The sequence below is a fragment of the Lissotriton vulgaris genome, chromosome 11 (genome assembly GCF_964263255.1).
Source record: "Lissotriton vulgaris chromosome 11, aLisVul1.2, whole genome shotgun sequence".
NCBI lineage: Eukaryota > Metazoa > Chordata > Amphibia > Caudata > Salamandridae > Lissotriton > Lissotriton vulgaris.
The window spans coordinates 1,049,710,988-1,049,737,372 of record NC_141699.1 but is presented as its reverse complement, the minus strand read 5'-3'; the positions used below and the strand labels follow the sequence as shown (position 1 = coordinate 1,049,737,372).

Genomic DNA, 26,385 nt, shown 5'->3' with positions numbered 1-26,385 from the left:
TTGAAAAGGAAATAGAAAACAGTTTGGTGCAGTGCTTATAGTGATGGAGCCCTGCACCAAACTGCGAAAAGCATTGGCAGGAATCCATCATGACGGTGGCTCCTGCCAATGCTTTATGTTATATTATATTATATTATGGTATGGTATGTGAAAAGGTGGAGCATGGCGCATCACCTGTGAGGTTATCCAGGCACTGAAAAGGGAAGGCCTGATGGGGGAGGAGGAGGAGAATCATGCCTGTTTCCACCGGAAGAGCCATGTCTTGAGGTTCGTTTGGTCCATGAAGGAGGCGAAGGTTCTGAGGCGTTTTGGAAGTTCGTTCTTGGTCTTGACTGCAAGGTCCTCCTGCATCTGGTCTCCTTAATGTGAGGGGAGTTGTGCTCTTGCTTGGGACGCAGGTCAAGCTGCCTGGTGTCTTGGTAGAAGTTGAGGCGGTGGTCGAGTTAAGCTGGACCAGTGTTGTGGATAGCTTTGTAGGTGTGGTTGAGTAGTTTGAACTTATATTTTTCCTGGACTCGGCACCAGTGGAGATTGTTGAGGTGTGGAGAGATGTTGTTATTTTTCTGGGTGTACAGGATGTACCTGGAGGCGGCAATCTGTGTGGTTTAGAGTTGGCGTAGGACATGAGCTTGGATTCGGATGTAGAGGGTGTTTCAGTAATTAAGTCTACTTGTGATAACAGCCTGGGTGTCCGTTTATCTGCTGTTCAGTGGGATCCACTTGAACATCTTGTGTAGCATTCAAAGGATTTGGTAACATGATGAGGAGATGGCTTTGATCTGGCTGATCACGGAGAGGTTGGTGTCGGGGATGATCCTGATGATCTTGGCATGATCCACTAGGGCGGGTGGGGGCCCAATTTCTGTATCCACCAACAGGTGGAACATTTTTTTTTGTCCTCATTTGCCGATACCCTAGTGCAAGAAAAGACTCCGACCACCCCCTGGAGAAGTGGCATGTATATTTACTGGGACTCTTGCCGATCCGTGGAAATATGCATTTTTAGACTTTTGTTTAAAAATTAAGTTTTATTTAACACATTTGTGCGGTAGCCTATTGGTGAAGGAGGTGGAGACAGGGATGCCATTGAGGCATGGTAGGGAATTTGGGTGCCTCTGGTGAGCAGCCCTTTGCATTATTTCGTGGCATTACTGTTTCGTTATCAGTACATCTACTCTTTAAACAACCAGATTTAAATGCTTCATGTTAACAATTTTCTTTAGCTTTCCCCTATCGTTACAAAATCATACCTTGTGTGTTTACACGTGTTGTCTGTTAGAATTTCACCTACTACGTGTGTTGCTTCTATTTATATGGCCAAGTGAATGGCTAAGTGTATGACTTAGTGGTAGTTGGCATTTGTGTGTCCTTGGACGTCTCCTTCTTAACTACGGTGGGTATTAATGAGTGCTTTTAAGGTGTCTTTATGTATGCATATGTGTGCCTGCATGTCATTATGTTTTGTGGTTTATCTGTGCCTATCCGCATTAGTATATAGTTTGTTAATGTACATGTGTTATAGTTGACCCGTTGTATTGGCTTTGCCAGGGCTTGTCTAAATCATGTACGTGTAGAAATACCAAATGTGTCAATCAATGTCTAAATATTGGTCATTTTCCATATTTCAGTATAAGTAACCAGCAATACTCACCAATGTGTCCCAGTTTGATCAAACAAGTTGTGATTCTTCTGAAATAAACATTGTTCTCTGTTTCACCACATTTTCTAGCAGTGATATCACGGTTGTTATATTAAAGAATATCTTATACCACCCCACCCCACCCATATCTCACTATTCATTTAAGTGATTGCTTTATTGCTTGGCTGAGAACAGACTTTACTTCTTGAATTTCAGAATTATGGGGGCCCACCTTACAAACATTCGAATTTGTATCCTATTCCTGTCTATGTTTATATTTTTGTAGCTGTGATTAAGTTCCTAGGACAGCTTCTGCATTTCCAAATTATGCTGCAAGAGAAAACCTATCAGTCGAAGCATACCTGCTCTGAGTTCATTCTACTGATATAAATTGATATAAATGACATAAGTGGCTTGAGCCATCTGATCTTTTATGCTGCTGTATTGAAAATGGGAGGCTCTGTCTTCTTTCCACTCATTATTCCACTGTTTGGCTATCCTTTGGGGCACAACTTAATTCTCCTATTCTTAGTTGATCTAATGTGTCCTCTTCAGGCCAGGCCGCAATAATTTTTTAAATAGGTTCTTGGGCTCATGTTCGGTGCCCACAGTACTGAAGACATCTGCTGTTACGCTGCTGCAGTAAAAAACATTTTTTAAATCCTGGCCTCTCTGGTTTTAGACATTTTCCTTAAAATTGCTAGATGTTCCATTTAAAACACCCACATAAAATAAACCTTGGCAGATATTCAGATTAATATATGGTCAAAGTAGGCTATCCATTTGTTATCTTTTTCTGATGTGGGATAGGTAGTAGAAGAGAACTGCATTGAATTTCTATGGGGCCCGTTTATATGTTGCTTTTATATGTTGGTGGAGAGGGAACTCCATTGTAGAGGTGTCAGAGTTCCATCACAGCCAACACTCCATAGGTTTGGCTACGGCAGTGACAACTCTGTCATTGCTGTAGCCAAACGTCTCCAATCGAGTAAGGGCTTTCAAAGAACTGGAATATGTCCATCTGCCAGCCCAATTGGGATGGGTGGACATCCCACTTTGGGATTTTCTTTTTGAAAAGGAAACAGAAAACAGTTTGGTGCAGTGCTTATAGTGATGGAGCCCTGCACCAAACTGCGAAAAGCATTGGCAGGAATCCATCATGACGGTGGCTCCTGCCAATGCTTTATGTTATATTATATTATATTATGGTATGTGAAAATGTAGAGCATGGCTAATCACCTGTGAGGTTATCCAGGCACTGAAAAGGGCAGGCCTGATGGGGAAGGAGGTGGAGAAACATGCCTGTTTCCACCGGAAGAGCCATGTCTTGAGGTTCGTTTGGAAGTCCATGATGGAGGCGAAGGTTCTGAGGCGTTTTGGAAGTTCGTTCTTGGTCTTGACTGTAAAGGTCCTCCTGCATCTGGTCTCCTTTATGTAAGGGGAGTTGTGCTCTTGCTTGGGACGCAGGTCAAGCTGCCTGGTGTCTTGGTAGAAGTTGAGGCGGTGGTTGAGTTACGCTGGACCAGTGTTGTGGAGAGCTTTGTAGGTGTGGTTGAGTAGTTTGAACTTATATTTTTCCTGGACTCGGCACCGGTGGAGATTGTTGAGGTGTGGAGAGATGTTGTTATTTTTCTGGGTGTACAGGATGTGCCTGACGGCGGCATTCTGTGTGGTTTAGAGTTGGCGTAGGACATGAGCTTGGATTCGGATGTAGAGGATGTTTCAGTAATTAAGTCTACTTGTGATAACAGCCTGGGTGACCGTTCATCTGCTGTTCAGTGGGATCCACTTGAAAATCTTGTGTAGCTTTCAAAGGATTTGGTAACATGATGAGGAGATGGCTTTGATCTGGCTGATCATGGAGAGGTTGGTGTCCGGGACGATCCAGATGATCATGGCATGATCCACTAGGGCAGGTGGGAGCCCAATTTCTGAGGTCCACCAACAGGCGTCCCGGGGGTAGTAGATATTGCTGAAGATAAGGACATCGTTATTGTCTGTGTTGAGCTGGAGGCAGTCGTTTTTCATCCAGGCTGTGACTTTGCGCATTCAGTTGGAGAAATTTGCTTTTGGCAGTGTTGGTTGAGTTAAAAAGTGATAAATGAAAGGATGAGCTGTGTGTGACCGCTAGCTTGGCGTACATTTGTAAATGTGGTGGGCGGCATCCCCGTCAGGGTGATGGAGTCATTTACTCCGTCACCCTGGCAGAGAACCGAGCCTCCAGCTCATATATAAATCAGCCCTTTAGTCTTTAATGCTGATTAACAATGTAAAAATTCTTCATTGGAGCACTTTGTCTACTACGCACTTAGAGGCTTCTCCATTTCAAACACTTCAAGTTGTCTAGTTCAACATTCCTTTACATTTTGTAAATCGTACATGAATTCTTCCTTGAGAGAGTGGCGCATTCTGCTCACACACAGAAGAGTCAATGCCAATGCTTGTTTGTCTTGCAGAGTCCAGATTGCTCGGGTGCTGACATTTCAGAGTATCGACTAGAGTGGGGTGAGGAAGAAGAGTCATTGCAGCTGGTGTACTGCGGCACAGATACCTGCTTTGAAATCGGTGATCTGGCAGCGGCAAAACAGTACTGGTGTAGATTGCAGGTAAAATAGCATACTTCACTTACTTTTGAAATCTGCTTTTTAAGGCATGCAATTGTGTGTTTGTTTGAAGTTGGTTGAAAATTTGTTGTCAAAATTAATACGGGTATGAAAATGATATATGCCCTGTCACAGTAGCGTAACGAAAATTGAGGGGGGCCACCTGCAAGGTACATGGATAGGCCTCCTCCAGACACAATCAGGAGCTCTCTGGCCGCAGTACTCTGCTGAGGGCGGGGGGCTGGAGATTGGGCCCCCGCACAGCTTTGGCTGCGGGGGCCTGCGTTACGCCCCTGCCTTGTCAGTAGAAATATGTTTAGCCCAATAAAACATTTTGGGCCATATGTATGAATCCATTTTGCAGAATTTCGCGTTTGCGATAGAAATTTAGCAGTGTGCAATGTTGCACACAAAAACCCCCTCGCAAAATAAGGAATCTCAAAGTCTGTGATGCCCGAGGGGTGCAACAGGGTATCCTTTTGACACCCTGGCACCCTTGAAATTGCATTCTCAATTTGCAATTCTCTATTTGCTAATCGCAAATTGAGAATGCCTTCCCATTCATTCCTATGGGCCTCTTAGCCCATAGGAATAAATGGGAAGGTATTCCTTATTTGCGAATCTCAATTTGGGATTCGCAAATAAGAAATCTGTGGGATTCGCAAAATTATTAGCAAATCCCACATTCATTGCATTTTGCGATTCTCAAATTGCTATTAGCTGAAAATCGCAATTTGGGAATCCCAAAACTCAGTTTTCATACATATGGCCCTAAATGGGATGCAATTGTAAAAAAAATAAACCAAATTCAGACATCCATATTACAACCATAGTAGAGCTCCATATTCAGGACCTTCTGTTCTTTAGGGTCATCCAGTGATGGGAGCTTCACTGCTCACACTATGGGCCTATGCAATGAAAAGGTGCCCTGGTTCTGCTTAAATACATATGTTTTTAACTATTATATTTGAAAGACTAGCATGGCCCACACTGTGCATGAAGATGCAGAGAGAATAATCTGTTATTTATTACCATTGTAGAGGGAAGCGAGGGCCATAAGAAAAAAAACTCCTGTCCTGAGTCCTGGCCCCTGCTCACAATTATGTGCAGTCGTGTGAGTGCCCAGTCCAGTCGTGATTTTTAGTGTAAAAAGTTGTATTTATTACACTCTAAGCACAGAACTAAATAATCCACATAAATAGTCTGTCCAAACTGGTGAACTCGCACTTCTCAGGGTAGTAGTCACCAAGGTTCCTCTACTTCCTCCCTCCTCGTCCATGCTTTCCTTTTATCCCTGATGGGTTTTAACAGCTGACCCATGGTGCTTCTCACACTAGCAATGTGTATCAAAGTCTTGCTTTGGTCTTGATAGTTTTGAGTTCTCCGGGCAGTACATCACAGAACGTGAACAAGCCTCAAACTGATTATGGGCAAATGCTTCCATGTAACCCTTATCAAACCTTTTGGAAGAGGTTAACAGCCTGGGTGCTTCTGTCCACTGCGCTCCACAGTGAACAGCTTGCACCACACCATTTTCACAGTCAGAAGGGTAAGTGCACTGTGTGGTCACAAACTGAAATGGCTTCCAGGTGCAAAAGCTCCTTTCTTGTTGATTCTGGACCTATTCCCACGTTCCCTTGCTGTTTGCCAGGTCTACTCCAACATAGCAATGGCGCAGCGTTCCTAGTTGACAATTTCTGGCATACAGGGTCGCAGTCACGGGCAACAGCACACAATCTCAATTTCACGAGTGAGAGCCCTAACAGACTCAATGGCAATGGCCCCAGCAGGCTCCATATAGCCCCTCCTGGTGCACGGGAGTCTTGCACACGAGCGCCTGACAGCAACTTCAAGCAAGCTCCATCAGGGGTTGCCGACTTCTACAAGAGAGCGAATGGCTCTCTTGCAACACTGGACCAGGCATCTCACACTCTGCTCACTGCGATCCATTAGCCAGGAACCCTGTTGGGTCTTGTCAAATAGCAGTCTACCACAGCAGGAATGGATCCAATTCTGAGTAATCCATAACAGTGGCCTGAGGAATAATGGGGGATCACGCCTGGCTGTCCGCCTCCACGGAAATATGCCCCATAAAGATTCAATGGACTAAACTTCCTCTTTATCAGGATTCCCTGGTGGGGCCAAACATATCACTCCCACCACCTTCCTGACAATGAGCCCAGGCCCCAATGACCAGTAACTCTTCCTGGAATCAAGATCCCTTTATATCCATTGAGCAAATTGACCTATTTTACAACGGTAGCCAATCTTCACACATACGAGTTAAAGCAATTGAAGCCCATACTTTAGAAGATTTTGCTCGACTTAAGTTTGGTCTTGCGAAAACCTTTGCTATTGATTATATTGCTTTACTTTTGCTGAGAACAGTATAGTGCAATGTGATATGCTATCAAGTATTCAAACAATTGTATTGCATGGTGTTAACCATGCGCAAGCAATCATAAAGTCTTGTCTCATTTTCTGTGTAATAGTGTTATAGGTCGCATGTCGAATGTGCACAAGCAGTCTTTGCTAAACCATACTTGTAAGGCAATTATTATCTTACGAGATTGCTTTCGAGGAACTACCATACCTGAAGTGTGCTTATACTGGTAATTTGCTATCATTCTTCAGCCGAACTGATGTTATGGCAGCACAGAAGTACAAGACCTTTTCAGAAGAAAAGCAGAAACGTTTTTAGTTTTAAAATAGTACCCGCTACCGCTCTGCAGCAAAGTATCTGAAAATGCAGTAAGTTGTTTTCCTACAGTATTTTCCCCATCTGGGAATTCACCAAGTGCTCCAATCTGAGCCACTAATAAACGAAAGAGACTTTAGTTGTATAGCGAGACTCTTCTAATGAAAACATACATTGGCATCTTGAACACCTGTTATGGCTAGCAGCTGCTACCCTAGGCAACCAGTAACTAATTAAGTAGTGTTGCAGCAGAAAAGCTGTGGCAGACCTTTCCGGTTTCCTTGGTCCATGGGTGAGTATCACATCAAGTTCAGCCTCAAGGACTGCAAATCCCAGAATGCAACAAAAAACTACTGAATGAGTTACATATCATACTTGAATCTGTGACATTTGAGAGAAATTGCAGTGGTAATGTGGAGCTCTGAGGAAGGGCCTTCTCAACGTGGCTGCTCATGTTCATCCTCTGCTGATGGCGGGCTTGATGAGTAGCTGGAGGTGTCACCTGCTATGAGTCAGGAGTAGAGGGTAGGGTCAATAGAATTATGCAGCACAATTTGTGATTGAATTTTGTCATTTTTACATTTGTTAACACCTTCTGGGCATATGTTTACAAATAAGCAACAGAAAAGTTACCAATCAAACTTTGTAAAGGACCTAGTCTAGGACACCCCCGCGCCGCACGGCCACCAGCTGCTGCGTGTGCCTCCTCGCTGCCCCTGCTGCCGCCGTGTGACCACGCCCCCTGCCACCGAGCGGCGTGGTCTCCTGCGTGATAGCGCTGTGCTCCTGTACCCTGTTCTCCTGTTGTGTGCCCCCTGACTGCTGAGTATCTTTGTGTTTAATTGTGCTCTTTATTTTGTTCATTGTACTGTAATCATTAGTTCACCGGTCCCCCTGTCTCTCGTTGTCCTCCCTGCCCGCTTCCCGCCACCGCCGCTAACCACGCCCCTTTTTCTTCTGTAACCTCCCCGCTCCCGCCTCCCAGCTGCTCCGCCCTCCCTCGCACTTGGCCATATATGGCGACCGTGTGACGCAGGTGAGTGTGACCTAGTCTAGGACACCCCGGCGCCGCACGGCCACCAGCTGCTGCGTGTGCCTCCACGCTGCCCCTGCTGCCGCTGTGTGACCACGCCCCCTGCCACCGAGCGGCGTGGTCTCCTGCGTGATAGCGCTGTGCTCCTGTACCCTGTTCTCCTGTTGTGTGCCCCCTGACTGCTGAGTATCTTTGTGTTTAATTGTGCTCTTTATTTTGTTCATTGTACTGTAATCATTAGTTCACCGGTCCCCCTGTCTCTCGTTGTCCTCCCTGCCCGCTTCCCGCCACTGCCGCTAACCACGCCCCTTTTTCTTCTGTAACCTCCCCGCTCCCGCCTCCCAGCTGCTCCGCCCTCCCTCGCACTTCGCCATATATGGCGACCGTGCGAACGCGCAGCGGTCACGCGCAGCGGTCACGCGCAGCGGTCACGCGCAGCGGGCGCGCCGATTGTGCGCCGAAGGCGCGCCAAAGGTAAGCCTGTCTGCGCCCGTCCGCGCCTGGACCGCGCCCAGCGCCAGGACCCCTGGCCCCCACCGACGGATGACGACCCGACTCTCCTACAACGCCACCGAACTCATCGCTTTCAACACTGGCGGGATCCCTGGATGCTACCGAGCCACCCCGAGGCGCACCCACGGACCCTTCAGCTGCCACGCCTGCAAGTTCACCTGCATCCGGACCTGCCCCACACCTGCACCCGCCAAGCCGAACACCAGCAGCAACCACCTCAAGTGCATCCTGCTCAACACCCGCTCCGTCCACAGGCACGCCGTCGAACTTTGGAACCTCCTCGACACCACATCTCCTGACGTCGCCTTCCTCACGGAAACCTGGATGAACGACTCCTCAGCGCCCGACATCGCCATCGCCATCACAGAGGGCTACAAGATCACCCGGAGGGACCGCTCCGCCAACCAGATGGGAGGAGGCATCGCCATCATCCACAGGGACACCATCCACATCACGATCAACATCGACGACACCCTGAAAACCGCCGAACACCTACACTTCCAGATCCGTACCGACCCGAAGACCACCCTCAGAGGCACCCTGATCTACTGACCCCCGGGACCACGCACACAATTCAGCGAGGACATCGCCGACTTCGTCAGCCCGCATGCCCTCCCCTCCGCTGACTACATCCTCCTGGGGGACCTCAACTTCCACCTGGAGAACAACAACGACCGCAACACCACCACCCTGCTCGACAACCTCGCCAACCTCGGACTCAAGCAGCTGGTGTCCACCCCCACCCACCTCGCCGGACACACACTCGACGCCGTCTTCTCATCCAGCAAAGACATCGCCTTCAGCCACGCCACTAGACTCCACTGGACGGACCACAGCTGCATCCACTTCACCTTCAGAAGAACGACGATCCACCACCACCAGCAACCGGTTGCTCGAAGAAGCTGGAACAAGATCACAGCTGACCAGCTCGCCGCTTTCATGAGCCAGCACCCTCCCGCCAGCTCAGCGAACCCCAGCCAGGCTGCCGACAACCTCACGAAGTGGATCAGCAACTGCGCGGACGAACTCGCCCCACTGAGGACCCCGCCTAGCAGACCCGGCAGCAAGAAGGCCCCATGGTTCACCGACGAACTCAAGAGCTCCAAGAAGAACTGCCGAGCCCTCGAGAAAGCCTGGAGAAGGGAACCAACACCGGACAACATGACCGCCCTCAAGCTTGCCACCCGGAAGCACCACCACCTGATCCGCGCCACTAAGAAAACTGCATTCAAGGACCGGCTGGACAACAACGCACACAACTGCAAGGAACTCTTCAACATCGTCAAAGAGCTCTCCAACCCCAACGCCGGAAACAACGACATCACCCCATCGCAAGACCTCTGCAACTCCCTCGCCTCCTACTTCCACAACAAGATCGCGGACATACACAACAGCTTCAGCAGTCAACCGACGCACGCCACAACCGAACCACCGCCCCCCACCACCACCCTCCGCGCCTGGACTCCGACCAGCACCGAAGACACCATCCGCTTGATGAACTCCATCCATTCTGGATCTCCGACCGACCCCTGCCCTCACCACGTCTTCAACAGGGCCGACGCGGTCATCGCACCCCACCTGCGGGACATCATCAACACCTCCTTCGACACCGCCACCTTCCCGGAGAGCTGGAAGCACGCCGAACTCAGCGCTCTACTCAAGAAACCTACAGCAGACCCCACCGAACTCAAGAATTACCGCCCCATCTCGCTCCTCCCGTTCCCAGCCAAAGTCATAGAGAAGACCGTCAACAAGCAGCTGGCCGCCTTCCTCGAGACGAATGGATCCCTCGACCCCTCACAGTCGGGCTTCCGAGCCAACCACAGCACCGAGACCGCACTCATCGCTGCTACCGATGACATCCGAGCCCTGATGGACAACGGAGATACAGCGGCCCTCATCCTCCTAGACCTCTCCGCGGCATTCGACACTGTCTGCCACCGCACCCTAGTGCAGCGCCTCAGCAACGTCGGAATCCAGGAGATCCACTGGATTGGATCATCTCCTTCCTCAACGGAAGAACACAGAGAGTCCGCCTACCACCGTACAAGTCAGAGGCCACCAAAGTCATCTGCGGCGTCCCTCAAGGATCCTCGCTGAGCCCCACCCTCTTCAACGTCTACATGAGCCCCCTCGCGGCCATCGCACGCCAACACAACCTGAACATCATCTCCTACGCTGACGACACCCAGCTGATCCTCTCCCTGACCAACGACCCCGCCGCCGCCAGAGCCAACCTTCACGAAGGAATGAAAGACGTAGCCGAGTGGATGACGACCAGCCGCCTGAAACTGAACTCAGACAAGACGGAGGTCCTCATCCTGGGCTCCTCACCCTCCGCCTGGGACGACTCCTGGTGGCCCCCCGCCCTGGGCAGCGCACCCAAACCGACAGACCACGCACGCAACCTGGGCTTCATCTTGGACTCCTCCCTCACCATGACCAGACAAGTCAACGCCGTCTCCTCGTCATGCTTCAACATCCTGCGCATGCTACGGAAGATCTTCCGGTGGATCCCCACCGAGACCAGGAAGACGGTCACCCAGGCCCTCGTCACCAGCCGACTGGACTACGGCAACGCCCTCTACGCCGGAACCACCGCCAAGCTTCAGAAGAGACTCCAGCGGATCCAGAACGCCTCAGCCAGACTCATCCTCGACATCCCACGACATAGCCACATCTCCGGACATCTGAGAGACCTGCATTGGCTTCCCGTCAACAAGAGAATCACCTTCCGCCTCCTCACCCACGCACACAAAGCCCTACACGATCAAGGCCCCAGCTACCTCAACAACCGCATCAACTTCTACGCTCCCAAGCGACATCTCCGATCAGCCAGCCACGCCCTCGCCGCCGTCCCCCGCATCCGAAGAATGACAACGGGAGGAAGGTCCTTCTCCTACCTGGCCGCCAAGACCTGGAACTCCCTACCGACCGACCTGCGCCAGACCCAAGACCACCTCTCCTTCAGGAAGAAGCTCAAGACCTGGCTATTCGAGCAGTAGCAGCACTCCCCCCCCCCCCCCCCTAGCGCCTTGAGACCCCCCGGGTAAGTAGTGCGCTATATAAATACCTATGATTGATTGATTGATTGATTGAAGGACCTTCCACTGCGCTGCAACACGTGGCTGCGTTTATAGTAGTCTTGGACCCTATTGAGCTAGAAACATAATCTTTTTTGTTAAAATCTGCAGAAAATGCACCAAATGATGTATTAATGAATGTTGTGGCAAAAGAGGCATATCCATAATTTTGTGAAAAACGACGCAGCTTCACAATGACTCTGGTAAAAGCTCATTTAACCACTTATAGTAATTTTTAGCCAGCTTTCTGGTGCAGCCGGCTGGTGGTACTCATGGCTCAATAATGGTATTAGCAATAAAAGCGAGAAATCAGGTCATAACTAAGGGTCCAGTTTAATTCTTGGCAGTAAGGATACTTTATCACAACGGCAGTGGAAAACCCTCACCGCCAAGAATGCGGTCAGCCAGCTAAATTTATTTGCAGGTGGACTTTAGGATTAATCATAGCAGAGACTATTCCATCTCCGCTGTAATTAATCCCCCCAGACGGCCCTGTGGAATAAGAGCAGTCCGAGGCTGACCTGTTCCACCCACCTAATTTTGTTGGGTGGAATTACATGTCAGTTTTCTCTGCCAGTCATCGCCAGAAAACCCTGACGGTAAGGGGCAGTGAAAATGGCTAAATGCACCCCTTGTCATGGGAGAGGACTCCCAAGGCAATGGAAGCAGTTTATTTTCTATTCTCAAATAAAAAAACCTGTTTTGGGATTTTCTCTTTGAAAATAAAAAAACTGTTTGGTGCAGGGCTCTGTCCCGATAACGGAGCTCTGCACCAATCAGAAAAATACACTGGCAGGGACCGCTGTCACTGCATTTAATGCCAATACTTTATAAATGACCGCCAGCTTGGTGGTCATTCATAAATTTTACGGGTGGAGTAGTCTCGACCTGGTGGACATAAAGTCCTCCACTGGGCCAAATGAGATTAATCCATCCATCAATATAAAAATCGGGCCCTAATTTTTCCCCTGAAGGCTTTAGCGTGCTTCATCATCCCTTTCATTCTTATACGGTGTTCTTTTAGCGGCAGCTTCCCTTCAATAGCTCATCGCCCATGAGACGTAGTGGCTTTTTTTCTCTCATCAGCTGGCTCGTCCTTTTGTCTTCTGCCCGCGATGCAGGTGGTCACCACCACCTCGGTCATCAACCTACTACATCACTAATTGGAAATCGCAAAATCGTAACAACAAAAGCAGCGTGTTTTCGATTTCTCTCAATGTCATTCGGTGTCAAGGGGTGTGCAGTAGTGTTCAATACAAAGATAATGGAAAGAAAGATGTCAAAAGCTCTTAAGATCCGTCGAAAACCTGTCAAAGCCTATTCAGACTTTCAGTTTTCACAGTTTGATGTACCATTTAGGTAGTTAATGGTTGTTCCTGCAATTCAAGTGTGTAGAGGCAATTTAGTTTGTAGTACGCACTATAATAATAATCATTATGTCTATTGCACATTTTTAAAGGACCATAAAATACTAGTGAGGATTTTAGTGGTGACATTTTTATTTTCTTATTATGAAATCAACTAGATGAGGAGTATTATCTGTAGGGAGTAGTGTATCCATGCTAGATTTTAAATATATACATTAGATATATACACAAACATGGAATCTTAATGGCACTGGATTTACATACTCAATGGTCATTTTGACAATCTACAATGGCTGTACGTTGGGCATCCTTGAATTGATCAAAATGTTTAGGCGCGATGTACTGTGTATTGTGAGGGACATTTAGTCACCTGTGTGCAAATCCATGTTGTAGATATTCACAGGCCAAATCGTGGTCTATAAATAGTAACGAAGAAGAGGATAAAACCTAAACAAAGATATACTTGGAATCTATATTTAGTTCTCATGAAAAATACATTCTCTTCAAGATAGTGATACAGAGCCTCAAAATGCATATCAAGGAGATCTAAAACACTTATGAGAATTTGAAAATAGTACTATGTCTGATGCATAGGTTTGGATTATACTTTCGACTCTATAATATGTCTGAGACTTCTGATGTGCGCATGACTCCACTTTCGTAGTCCAATATAAAAAGTATCAATGAAAGTTCTCTCCAGACCTTGTGTTTCTTCCTATATCGGTAGCGTGTGTACAGTACCTCTATATAATACTCGCTAAAGTCTGCGGAGCCACCTATTGTGGTGTTTCACCTGCCTAATTCATACACTTTACGATCTGTGTTTGCCTCCATGGTCAAAGGTTCAAATCCCGCCCCCTACTCATTCTTGAGAGGTCAATAAATGGAGAATCAGCGAGTTAGGTAACATTAAACTTCTGTTACTTGTCATTAGCTCCTAAATCCCTCTGGGCAGCACTTATGACAACAATGCTACTTAAATACTTACCATTTGAGTCATTAATAAACATACTCAATATTCTACATATAATTTACTTCATAGCAATTATTTATTTTTGCTGATGTTTAAATATGGATGCTGTTTACGCCATTAATATCGCAAATGTTTTCCATTTGTGGGACAGGAGAGCACTTACAATTGTGCAATCAAGGAAATGGATCCCTATTGCCCTGTTTGGGTATTGAAATACTTCAATAGTTTAGCATCAGTGGGCCCCACTCATGCCTCGAGGCTCCGGCGCCACTGCATCTGCTGCACTATTGACCGCTGCACCCCGCAATTACCATGTTGTTGGTGTTTTGCTTTATTGCATGTTTACCCTGTTTGCACCTAATCCTCCCTTCAGCTGGTAATGAATGTTTGATATTCTGAAAAGACAAACCTTCTGGTTCGGCTTTTTTCTGGGATCTAACTCTTGATAAAGGGTCTCCATGCAGAAATAGCACACAGCTCACCAAAGAGATTGTGCCTTGCATTCAGTGGACCCCCATTTATTTATCTCACCTTCATCTTAAAAGGGCTTGATGTCGCCCTTAGTCCACAGCGTGTATTCTGAAAAGTAGATTATAGAAAGCCGGCTAGCCATGGCAATATCTCCCCACGATGGAACATGATGAAAAACATAATATCTGCTCTGAGCCCTGGGCATTTCTACCTGTGACTGAAGACAGCATGCATTTTCCTCAACAGCAGAAGGAGGCTTTCATTAGATGAAGCATGTCCCTGGAGCCACAGAGCTTCCATTAGCGCTGCGCTCTCTTTAAAGATGACGTATCACCATCATTTTCTACTATAGCAACTGACATATGAAAAAATCTCCAGGGGGAGGGTAATAATCATATTCTGTCATTAGACTGGCTCCTGCCTGTCTAAAGTTTTAGATGCTTTAAAACTCATTCTCTTGTTTATGGAGATATGTATTCTTGTGTATGTGGGTGGTACATATGTATGTGTATGTGTGGGGGGGCACGAGTGTGTGTGCTTTTGTTTTCTACATTGATTGTCACTACTCACTACCCTTTTCTTTCTAATGCTGCTTTAATACTGACACACTTAGTAATTTGCACTCAGAGTTGAAAGTGGCATATACCTTTGGCAATATGACAACCAGTGTATATATTTGGGTGAATGCGTGCAAGAATCAGGACGATGCAAAGATTGCATACATGTCCCAGTACATTTCTCGATCCCAGCACCATAGTTAAGGATCCTCAGTGGTTCTCATGTTCATTTCAATTAAAGTGTCACATAATCACAATTTGTTCCTGAGGATGCTCCAAACAAGAGCCCCCCAAAAAGCTGTTTTCAGTTTCACGATTGTTCTAAAATATTCCTACTCAAATACGGCTGAACCAATCAAACAAGAATCTTTCCAGACACATATACCCAGTAGAATGAATGTGATGGACCTGGCACCATTGGAGTGGGTTTCCCCTGCATTTTTGCCTTTGCCTCCTGTGTTTTTGCTGTGTGTTGGACTTCGTTTTGCTGATATAGATGCTTTAGGCACCTTTCCACTGCTGTTCAGTGCCCAACTGCAAGTGCTCCCTTTGTAAATTGTTGTTATGGATTGGTGATTCCATGATTGGCATACTTAAATTTACTAGTCAGTCCCTAGTACAGTGCACTGTGTGTGCCCAGGGCCTGTAAATCAAATGCTGCTAGTGGGCTGCGGGACTGATTGTGCCACCCATATAAGCAGCCTGTAAATGTAACTCAGGCCTGCCACTGCAGGCCCTGTGTGCAGTCTGGTACTGCCATATAGGCCTGGCAAGTGCACCCACTAGCCAGACACTAACCTTACCTTTTCTTACATGTTACTCACCCCTAAGGCAGGCCCAAGCTACCCCTGTGGGCAGAGTGCAATGTATGTAAAAGGTAGGACATGCCCTGATGTGTGTGGCATGTCCTAATAGTGAATTACTGTCAATTTCGTTTTTCACTATTGCAAGGCTACCTGTTCCCATAGGATAGAATGGGGAGTTTGCTTATAACATCTTATAAACATAACTACCCCTGGGAACAAGGTAGGAAAATCAAGTTTAGTGTGCCTGAACTCAGAATGTTAAAATGCATCTTTTAGTGAGGGTGATTTTTACATTCTTTGTTTGAAAATACCACTTTTAGAAAATAGTTATTTTCTTGCTTAGCCATCCAGTGAGCTTCTGCCAGGATGTGCATCGACTGTCTTGATTTAGTGCGACAGGGGCTGAGGAGGTACAGTGGCTCCAGAATGTCTAGATGAGTCAGGGCTGGGCTGAATAGACATGGGCTGCATTTAGAGTAGGGGAGGAGATTTCCTTTCACCTGAATGGGCCTGGTCTGCCTTCCACAATGCTGTCTCCACCTCCTGCCAGGAAGCTGCACCAGCGAGGGCAACTGGTTCTGGCCAGGCACAGACATTCTCTGCCTTCAGAGAACAAAGAGATTTACCATATAAAAGAGGGGCCCGACCCCAGACTTTCAGACCCCTTCTGGGAAATCAAGAGGAACTTTTGCCAGGAGAAGAACTGGAGAAACTGAGAAGGAGTACTGCCCCTGTGCTGTTTGTTGTCTGGGGTTGGCCGGCAGTGCTTACTTTCTGCCAAGGAAAGGGAAAATGACTTAGCTATTTGCTGTATCCCCTGCTTGAGGAAGCAAGCTCTTGAAGAAGCGCTTGACTCCTGTTCTGAAGTCTCAGGGACACAAAGACTTCACCACCAGCTCCCCTGAACTTCCTTGCTGGGAGTTCTGTCCTGCTAAGAGGTTCCTGCAGTTTGTTTTGGACCTCTGGAGGCTGTTTGCCACTGGGAGCTGGTGAAGTGATGCAATTTTGAGAAGCGTAACTCATCTGCACCTGTTTCCGGCACATCGCCGAAGAAATCATTGCAGCGCCTGCTCGTGGCTCGAGAAATCTCTGCTCACCGCATCGAGTGCACCGGTCTCCGTAGTCTGAGATCACCGCCCGATTCCGACTCAAGGCCTGCTGTGCGGCTGCAAGAATCCATGCATGGTTCTGGATTGTCGCATCGAGGCGCCAAGTCTGTCACATCGTTGGTGGATGTAGTAAGAAACAGAGGCATCACCTCCTCATGCAGTAAGAAACCGACACATCCCCTACTCTCCGGTAAGAACCCGACACATCACCGCCCCTGTGCAGCAGTAAGGAACAGAAACATCTCCTCCCCCGAAGCAAGGAACCGACGCATCACCTTCCCTGAGTGTAAGGACCTGACGCATAACCTTCCCTGCGGCCCTTTTTGTTTTGTGCGTGACGCATCCAAGTTACTTTGTGTGAAACGCGTCGCATCTGCAATTTGCTTTGAACTGAACTATTTCTAACATCTGAAAGTCATATTTTTATTTCTGTATTTTGGATTTTTGTTGTTTGGTCTTGTTTTGGTTTAGTTAAAGATTAACTATTTTTCTAAACTGGTGTGGTGTCCATTTGTAGTGTTTTCACTGCATTACTGTATGTGTTCACAAATGCTTTACACACTGCCTCTGAGATATGCCTGTCTGCTTGTGACAAGCTACCAAGGGGGTGAGCAGGAGTTATTTTAATAGTATATCCCCCTTACCCTGACTAGGAACAAGGGTCCCTACTTAGATAAAGGTGCAAACTCTTGCCAACTAGGGACCCCCATTTCTAACAGAATGTTTGTGCCTTTTGGGTGTATGTGTTTGGATATTTCTGTGCATCAGTTTTATTTCCCTTCAGACACTCAGATTTTGAAGCCGAGTAGGTGCTCTCCCCATTAATATGAAAACATTTAATCAATCTACATGGATAGAAATGTTAATCGTTATTTACAGAAATATGTTTAAATGTTTCCAAATATATTAGTCTTTTGTGTATATATATTTAGCTCACTCCATAGGAAATTAAATTTGCCTCCTGTGTCCAAATTGTACCGTATTTGGTGACGGGTCATTGATGATTGTCAGTTCTGATGTGCCAAATTGGAGCATATTTGTCAAAGGGCCTGAGAATGTGGTCCAAATCCTGTGCCTTTTCCCAACAGCAAGGGAATAATCAGTGTTAGAAACAACATATTATGATGTGCAAGCAACAGATGGTGAACTCATTGTGCACCTGCATCGTTACACATATCCCAACAGTTCAGACACATTACAAGTGGCAAACAAAGGCGGTTATGAGCATTACAATCGAAACCATGCTGGAACTCAGTGTGGCAAAGCCCTTATCCTGGTGTGCCCAAATGTCACACATACCACATTTGTGCATATGACAAGGGTGTTGATTTCAGATATCTCAAACACTCCGCTGGTCATAAAAATCAAACAAAACTAAGCACAAAGTTGGTATGGGTGAAGCACTCACCCTACTGTTACACCCACTACATGTCAAAAGTTATATTTAGTTTGACGATAAATGTACTACCCTTTATTGAACTATATATAAAGAGTTTTATGATTTTTGATTAAGGCAGATACTGTTCACCAGCTTGTTTCTAACACATATACCCCGTCAAGAGGTCCATCAATGCTACATTTTTCTAATAAAAAAAGGCAGGAGGCAATATGATGATCACAACGGTATGTATGATTCAAGAATACATTTTTCAAAATGATCACCACAAACATAGTACCACATTTCACAATGAACAAAATCAGGGATTATATCCAAGATGAACAACCAGGTAGGGATTAAAATATTCATTCATACTGTGCCATACAATGAGTATACTGAATGGTACCATACAACCTCACTACCATAACAACATACCAACCAATAATGTTCTCATTGTCACCCACTGTCAGAAAATACCAGTATCTTCTCACGATGAGAAACTGTTACCATTTCAATTCATTGCAAGCTTAGCTACTTTGCAACTCAATCATACAGACTGTTAAACACATGTCAAACACTCACTCTGTCTCTTGTTCACAACTTACTTCCACCGTGTACAAGCAATGGTGATAGTTATGGTTATGCTAATTCCTTAACTTGTATTTTTCATCTGCTGAGGTTGTGTGCTCTATCCACTATTACTCCCTGACAGCATTAAAGCTTATCTGTTGTTTTTTATTGTTAGTTTATGGGGAATGAGTACAAAAACATATGAGACACTTAGGTCTCATATCGGTTTAGTGTTATAAATGCGTTTCTCTGACACAAGAAAGATGTTAGTATATTTTTCCACAGGACCTACTCATGCTTTTGACCACACTAATGTAAGCTATTACTATAGGGGGCAAGTGCTTACAACTTTGGTTGGGGGAAATATGGCTCTAAAAATGAATTCCTTTGCTGTGGCTTCTAGATATGTGTGTAAAGTAGGTGGAGGGAGCATGAGGGAATGAGTGTGTAAGTCAAAGAAGAGATCACACTTGAAGCGTGGACCCAGGTCTACAACCTGATAATTCCAGTTATTAAAATATGTTAGCCTGCTCATTATAGTCATTTTTTGTGTTTTGATTGAAACCAAAAGAGGAGTTATCCACATGTGTTTGTTTAAAAAAAACAAAACACTATTTTTATATTTAAAGTAATTAAGCAACGTGGCCGTACTTTTAAAAGGAGAAGGAATTGTGAGAAAATCAAAAGAGTGTTTGCAATAGAAATCAAACATACTTTTTAAGATGATCTTTACTGATGTGCCTGCTTCATTGAGGATTACTTTGTTTTAGTACACGCATGCCAATTCTTACTCTGTTGTGGTTTTTTTTTCCGCGCAGGCTGTAAATCTAGCTGGAGCAGGACCATACAGTGATCTTGTTACCTGCAAAACTCCATCATCTGTACCTGGTGTGGTTTCGACACTATACGTTTCAGAGGATGAGCACACAGATGCCTGCTCCATTTTCCCATCAGTGTGCCTTGTATTGAACTGGGAGGAACCATGCAACAATGGATCTAACATTGTTTCATACAACATTGACCTCGGAGACACTTGCATTTCTGTAGGGAACAATACCCGTTATATTATTGAGGACTTGCTTCCAGAAACCACATATCAGTAAGTACTGTTTATATAAAGTCTGTCAGGGTAGCACAGTTATGCTTATGGTAATACAAGTTATATGCATTCTTCTTTTTTTGCAAATGAGCACTTTGTTCAGTTGCAGAATGTCGGGTGCAACCTCAATGCAAGGGTGAAATCAGTATCTTAGGACTTACTGTACCACTGAATGTCAAGATTAGGCATATTGAGATAGACCAATATCATGGATTGAGGGACATAATGCTGAATGGTAAGTGCATAAAGAGTTAGTATAAATGTATTATTCTTAACTCCAAATCCATGCACCTTGACGATCTATATATATTGTCAAGTTACAAATATGCAGAATAACATATCGTAAATCTATTCTTACTTACATTTTGATATTTTCTCCTTCGATAGTGTGTCCACTATGTTTGGTGCCATCAAGATTCCTACCTCAGTATTCCGGGAGCATTCACCTCTTTAGTAGTTTTATATAGAAAATGTTGTCAGTTGGCTACTTTCCTTCTATACATTCTTTTTTATCTGTATCCACCCAAGTAGCGTTTAATAACCTTTCTGAAATGTGCAATTGATTACATTGAAAATCCCTTGATAAGGTTCTTCTCAACATGCCTTGACATCTAACGGTGTTACTCTCCTTAGAATCCTGACCAACATGTGCCCCATCACTACCATATCTCTATGAACCGTGTCTTCCTATACCATTCAACAGCCTGTGTTCTCCTTCCCTTCTCTTGAATAAAACATGAGCCTTTGTACTTTCCCGCCTGTAACTGGATAAGTATGTGCCCTCATACTTTGTGCCAATTTCCGCTTGTGTATTCTCTCCCAAGTGCTCTCATAAGTCTCTGAAACTTCAATTCTTAGGACCCTCCATTATGCCTTGTTCGTCTTAACTTCCTGCATTTCCCACACATTTGTTTTCTTGAGCTCTGCTGCTTACATTGACCGATCTCTTATATATATTGACCTATCTCCACTACCTTGCTTCTCCACCCTCATTCATCTCACTCCTGAGATTTGCCCTCTTTTCTATGTTCTCACAGTTAGTCCCTTCCTAGCTCTTCTGTCCATGAACCTATTCCAGTCACTGCATCAGGAAAGTATATGAGTCCTCTTTTAGCCTCAGGATGGCAGCACATGGCGCTTCTTTTACAAGTCCAAATGTGATCCCTAATACCTTGATTGGCATCCTCCTTTCCAAAAGTCTTTGCTGATCCTTCATTCTGATTTAGGGCTCAGTTGCTCACTTGCATTAAGTGGGCTACAACCAAAACCATCTGCTATATCCACACTATCCACAAACACTGGATAATCCCTTTATTTACTTTTTGTCCCCCTAACCTCCCAAGAAAGCCCTTGCTGTCTCTTTTATACTTTCTCAATTTTTCTTGGGTGTCTGCACTGTAGGATATTCATTTAATATTCCCCTCCACTTCCACACAAGCGTCCATCTACCATCATCATATGACTGCTGATACCTCAGTAGCCTCTGAAGGATGTATTTCTCTTCTTTAAAAACTTATATGCCTGCTTACCTTCTGACTAAACACTGTCTGTCGTGTTCCCTTGCCTTTACCGACGAGATCTTTTGCAAGCTCAACCATATACATTTGTGGCTTTTTTACCTCCCGTGCCACATCTGCTTTTGTTTCACCACACCATATTTTATTTTTGCCCCCTCTTCCTTCTAACTCTTTTTCCTGTCTTATCTCCCTGCTTCACATTCTTGTTGATCTCAGCATGCACGCACAAACTGGTCCGGGCCAGCATTCGAAGAATTGTGAGTGGGTAAGAAAACATTTGCAGTTCTTAGTGGGCGATAATGGCCTTCAGAGAGCCACCTTATGCCCAGGAAGTTTGTTTCAGTGCCATGTCCAAGGTCTGGCTGATATTTTAAGCGCATAAGTATAGCAATGGATGCTGTTTGGCAAAGCAATTGAGTTAGCTTAAAATTATGGGTAAATGTACATTAAAGGAGGAGATGATGTCGGTGCAAAGAAGGAACAATAATCTAACTGTTTCTGAGCAGCAGAAAGGTGGTTCTTCCAATCAAATCAAGTTCCAGGTTTCCCATGGTCTCCTTACTCAGTTGTTTGTTACAGTTTCCGCTTCAGACATCTTAAGTAAGTAGCAGTTTTTGATGCCCCATAAGGACAAAGCTTCAGACAGCACAGGAATTAGCGAAAAAATTTCTGCGGTGATATAATTTAAAGTGGAAAGATACATCAGTTTCTATTTAAGTTTCAAAATGGGTTTTGGTTGAAATTCCTTCATCAAATTGATTTCCTCGTGTGTGTTCCCGTTGATAATATGTGTTTTATGGACAGCACTAATAGTTTGATAATATGTATTATTACATTGCTATGGACTAAGTGGAAGTGCCCCCAGGTGTACCTGGCATGGGATGAACTTCTCACAGACTTCATGCTCATCCTGTCCTAGAGCATTGATTGTGGTCATTGTGGTGTTTCTCTTAGTCCGTGATTTGGTCATTTCCTGGAATGGAACACCAGCTCTCTGCTCGTCACTGGAGGGTCCACCACTGTATTCTACGCTTTGTGTGGGATTCTTTTGCACATCACTACAGTCTTGGTGTTTGACATGGCTCCACGCCTTTGCGGATTGTCTCCTTGTTTTGAGATATTTCCACTGTTGCCATGATAAATTTCCATACAACTGAGATGATAACCAACATTTACATGAACTATATAATGTAGTGAGGACGTATTTGAAAGGTCTCAGTCACCTGGAGTCCAGCATGTTTATACTAATTATTTGTCCCACTTACAGAAGATGTGTGCACTACAGAGGGTTAGTGAGCATGTTGCCCCAAAAGCTGCCAAGAATTACAACTAAATGAGAATCTAGATCCATTTGTCATCTATCTAATCTGTATGCAAAGACCAAGAATGTGGATTTAGGAATAACCAACTCTTTTTTTGAGATGTTGTGAAGCCTTCGCGACTGGGTGTAGGCAGTTGATCATTTTAATGAACGACTGAACTGTAGAACCACAGCCATAGTTTTGGGTACAAGGTAATGAACTCTTCCTGTGAGTCTATGTCCCTTTATGTGTCTGGGTGCCCATCTGTTTAATGTGGACATTTGACAATGTACCTGACTCTGTGTTCATCATATGTATTCATAAAGTGTATGCACACGCTCATTTTTACGGCACACTTATATTCCCCCCTCCAATAAAAAAAAAAAATCAATGACTCCAGTAACTGAATGGTAATCACGCTGTGGTCGTTCTTGCTGTGCACACCTTATTTCTAACAAATGTATCTACGGTTTGCGCAGAGGCGCAATTAAACTGAAAATCCCTCTTTCTTTGACACTGTTTTTTTAAATCATGGTTGAGAACTGTTGCCAAGTGCTTTTTTGTCATGCTTACCCAGAAGTCACTCATTAAATACTCAACACCCAGTGTTTTCAAGTCATACGTAAAAACACTATTCCAAGAACTGACAGACCTAGAAAGCTTTTTGTTAACTAGTTCATCCAAAATAAAATACATTCATGTTTGATGAGTGTATTTGTTATACATTATATGATTTTCTTTTTTTTTGTCTGCGCTGTATCGCTTTCAAGTGAACTGCTGATTATTTTTGATTTTGGTTCGGTGCAATCAATTTTTCACAACGTTGTGAAGGGAATGAATCGTTCTGTGCTTAGAGAGCAATTTCGCCTCATGGAAGTGTGTGTCCCCTGCAGAAGTCTTTGCTTCACTTTGATTTTATTTTACAGTTAATCTTCTTGGGAGTGATTGGTTTCACATACTGCAGACCTAACACTTTTGTGCTCATTTTGACACCAGATCAGCTTTTTTCTTACCTAGCTTTCTTTGCTATACATTTTGATATTGATTCTAAATGACTGGAGAAGCTGTCATACTTTGTACATCACTTGGTACAGTACTATTTCTTGGAATCTGTTGATAATCAGACCCATCTTTCCTGTCAACCTCTGGTGGGCGTAATTGTTGAACGTAGCATTTTCTTGAATCTGTTGTTTGCTTCGGTTTTCCATCTGCGAAGAAAAGCCAAGTGATCTCTTGCGTATTGCAGTTCGGCTAATGGCCGATCAGGTTCTCGCAAATAGTTTTACTGTAATTGCCATGTTGTCAGTCGTTTTGCTGCTGATATCTGCTGCATGATGTGCATTTCACCATCATTGAAATTTTTCAGTCTGATTAGCTCTGAGCAAATTTAAGGATGAAAATGAGCTGCTTTTTGGAAAGTCGTTAGTTTTCAAGTCTTTTAACGCCTTCGCAGAGGCAGGAATTCCAGCCCTGTGCTGGACATTCCAATCGCGGGCGTGGTCGTGACGGAACCATGCCGTCACTAGCACAGCCCAACCTTGACTCATGACGGCATGGGGCCCTCTTGAGCATCGAAGGGGTTAAACCAATTTCAATGTTTTTTTATATTGATTATAATGGCCATACAAATGTTGATCCTTTAGGGGCCAATCAGGAATTGGAAGAAGTTGACTCTAGTTCTGGAGAAAAGTCGAAAGAAGTGTTAAATTCTATCATGCGAAACACATACTGCAAACCAACTAGAGAGCATTAAGTAATACTTATGCAGCCCAATTTTCGAAGAATTACTTGCTGGTTTTTGAACATCACACTAATAACGATGAGTCAATCAGAAAGCGTCCATTCTTGGTCTATGTCTTCTCAAATTACTCTTTCCTGAACAATTAAAAAAAAAAACTAAGAGACTCCACCGAATAAGAGTACAGTTTTAAGTTTTCTGCTGAATTTCCTGAACATTAATCAGCTGTATACTACATAGAATTACATGAAAAATGCGGCATAGCGGCTCTTATTTCAGGAAGAGTCTCACTAGAGATTACGCTCTACAGTCGTTAAACAGCGCATGCCGGAGGAAATTGCTATTATTCTTACTTCATTAATTCTTGGACTAGAAGTTATTCTTGCGCAATCACTTTTTGGATACGTTGGAGGAGTCAACATATAATGATCCTAGAACTGAGCCGTTTTATTGGTGGTTGCAAGTCTGATTGACAGCATTTACGTGTTATCGCTACCAATGGCATTGTATGGCGAAATATGTCTGTTGTTAAATGAAGAGCGATATTTCATGTAAGCCCAATCTTTACATTATGGTCATTATAGTTAGTATTTCTAATAGCAATGTGATATGTGTATTTCAATTTCCATCCATTATCAGCATATTCATTATTATTATATATTCCCATTCGGAAGCTGAAAGATGAGCGTAGAATTCAAGTTGTCTCCAAATTGAAGCACGTTGCTCCATAGTCGAAAGTGTTCGTACGAAACATAAAACAGCCTGTCCCTTCTAGGTTAGGATCTGATATAGAAACTGCTTTTTCAGAACTGATTATGGCTCTTATTTGATCAGTTTTATTTCCATAAGACCTTAAGGCAATAAAAATAATTTCTGTTTGAGCTAACATGGCTCTACCTCATCATATCATCAAGGACACCCATCTTTGAGCTCACTCATTGTGGAGGATAATGTTTTGCTCAGGCCATTAGGAACTCCTAGAGTCCAGCACGAGTGGGGATTATAGGTGCGCATTAAGCACGCATCAGTCATAGATTAAGTAAACCCCTGTACGAATACTCCTTCAGATCTCCACGCCTTCCAGTAGGCTCAGCTTTACAAAAACAATTCATCATTGAAGACGGCCTTCACCGACGCTCCGTCACTCTGGAACCCTCAGCTGCCGGAGATCAGATTGGTTAGAAACATCTACCTTGGAGGAGGCCTTCTAGAATAATGATGCCTTATCTTAAAGGCAAGTTAAATCTTCCGATGCTAGTCCTGTAGTGTCACTCGTTGATATGATTTAGGGCAGGACTCCGTGCTTAATTTGAGCCAGTGGTTTCTGGTGCTCCATCCCCGCACGTTATTGTCAACACCGCATTTGTGACAGTCTGCCAGAAGGTGGTGCTCTCTGCGCAACCTAGAGGTGACCACAACAACAGGTAATTTTTAATTCAATGTACATTAAAAATGACTGTTCCTTGCCGCCCAAGCCACAATTAAGCATTGGGGGACTGGACTAGCCTGGATTTTCACAATTGTAGGAGTGTGATGGCTAGTAGTTGTGGTGTTATGATCTTTGGTAGCATGGCAGGAGCAATTTATGTTGCAAGCTGCAGTGCCAGTCTGGCAAGAGCCCTGGCACTTTTTTTTCTTCAAACTAAGCACTTGGCCAAGTGTAGGATTACTTCCGAGTGAGATTATAACTTGTTTATATGCAAAGGTCCATACTTCAATTTTAAAACCTGCAAAATTACAGGTGTTCATTTTACTTCCAGCTACCAACCTGAAAGATGAACTGCTGAGACAGTCCTACTGAGATTTACATATGTAACCGTTCAGGTCTCACAGGATATTCAGTTGTCTGTATCTAACTTTCCTAGCCTTGTTAACTATGCTTTATTAAAATTCATGTTCCCTTGCTGTCCACTGTGTCGATTTTTCATGC

General features: G+C 44.7%; 1 protein-coding gene across 4 annotated transcripts in view; it reads left to right on the top strand.

Moving 5' to 3' along the window:
* FNDC3B (fibronectin type III domain containing 3B) overlaps nt 1-26,385 on the top strand; it is a 534,350-nt gene that overhangs the window by 469,234 nt on the left and 38,731 nt on the right. For all 4 annotated transcript variants that reach the window (XM_086944392.1, XM_086944390.1, XM_086944391.1 and 1 more), the window contains 2 exons: nt 4,096-4,245; nt 19,619-19,899. In XM_086944392.1, coding sequence (XP_086800518.1) covers nt 4,096-4,245; nt 19,619-19,899 — 431 coding nt within the window. The remainder of the gene's footprint in view (nt 1-4,095; nt 4,246-19,618; nt 19,900-26,385) is intronic.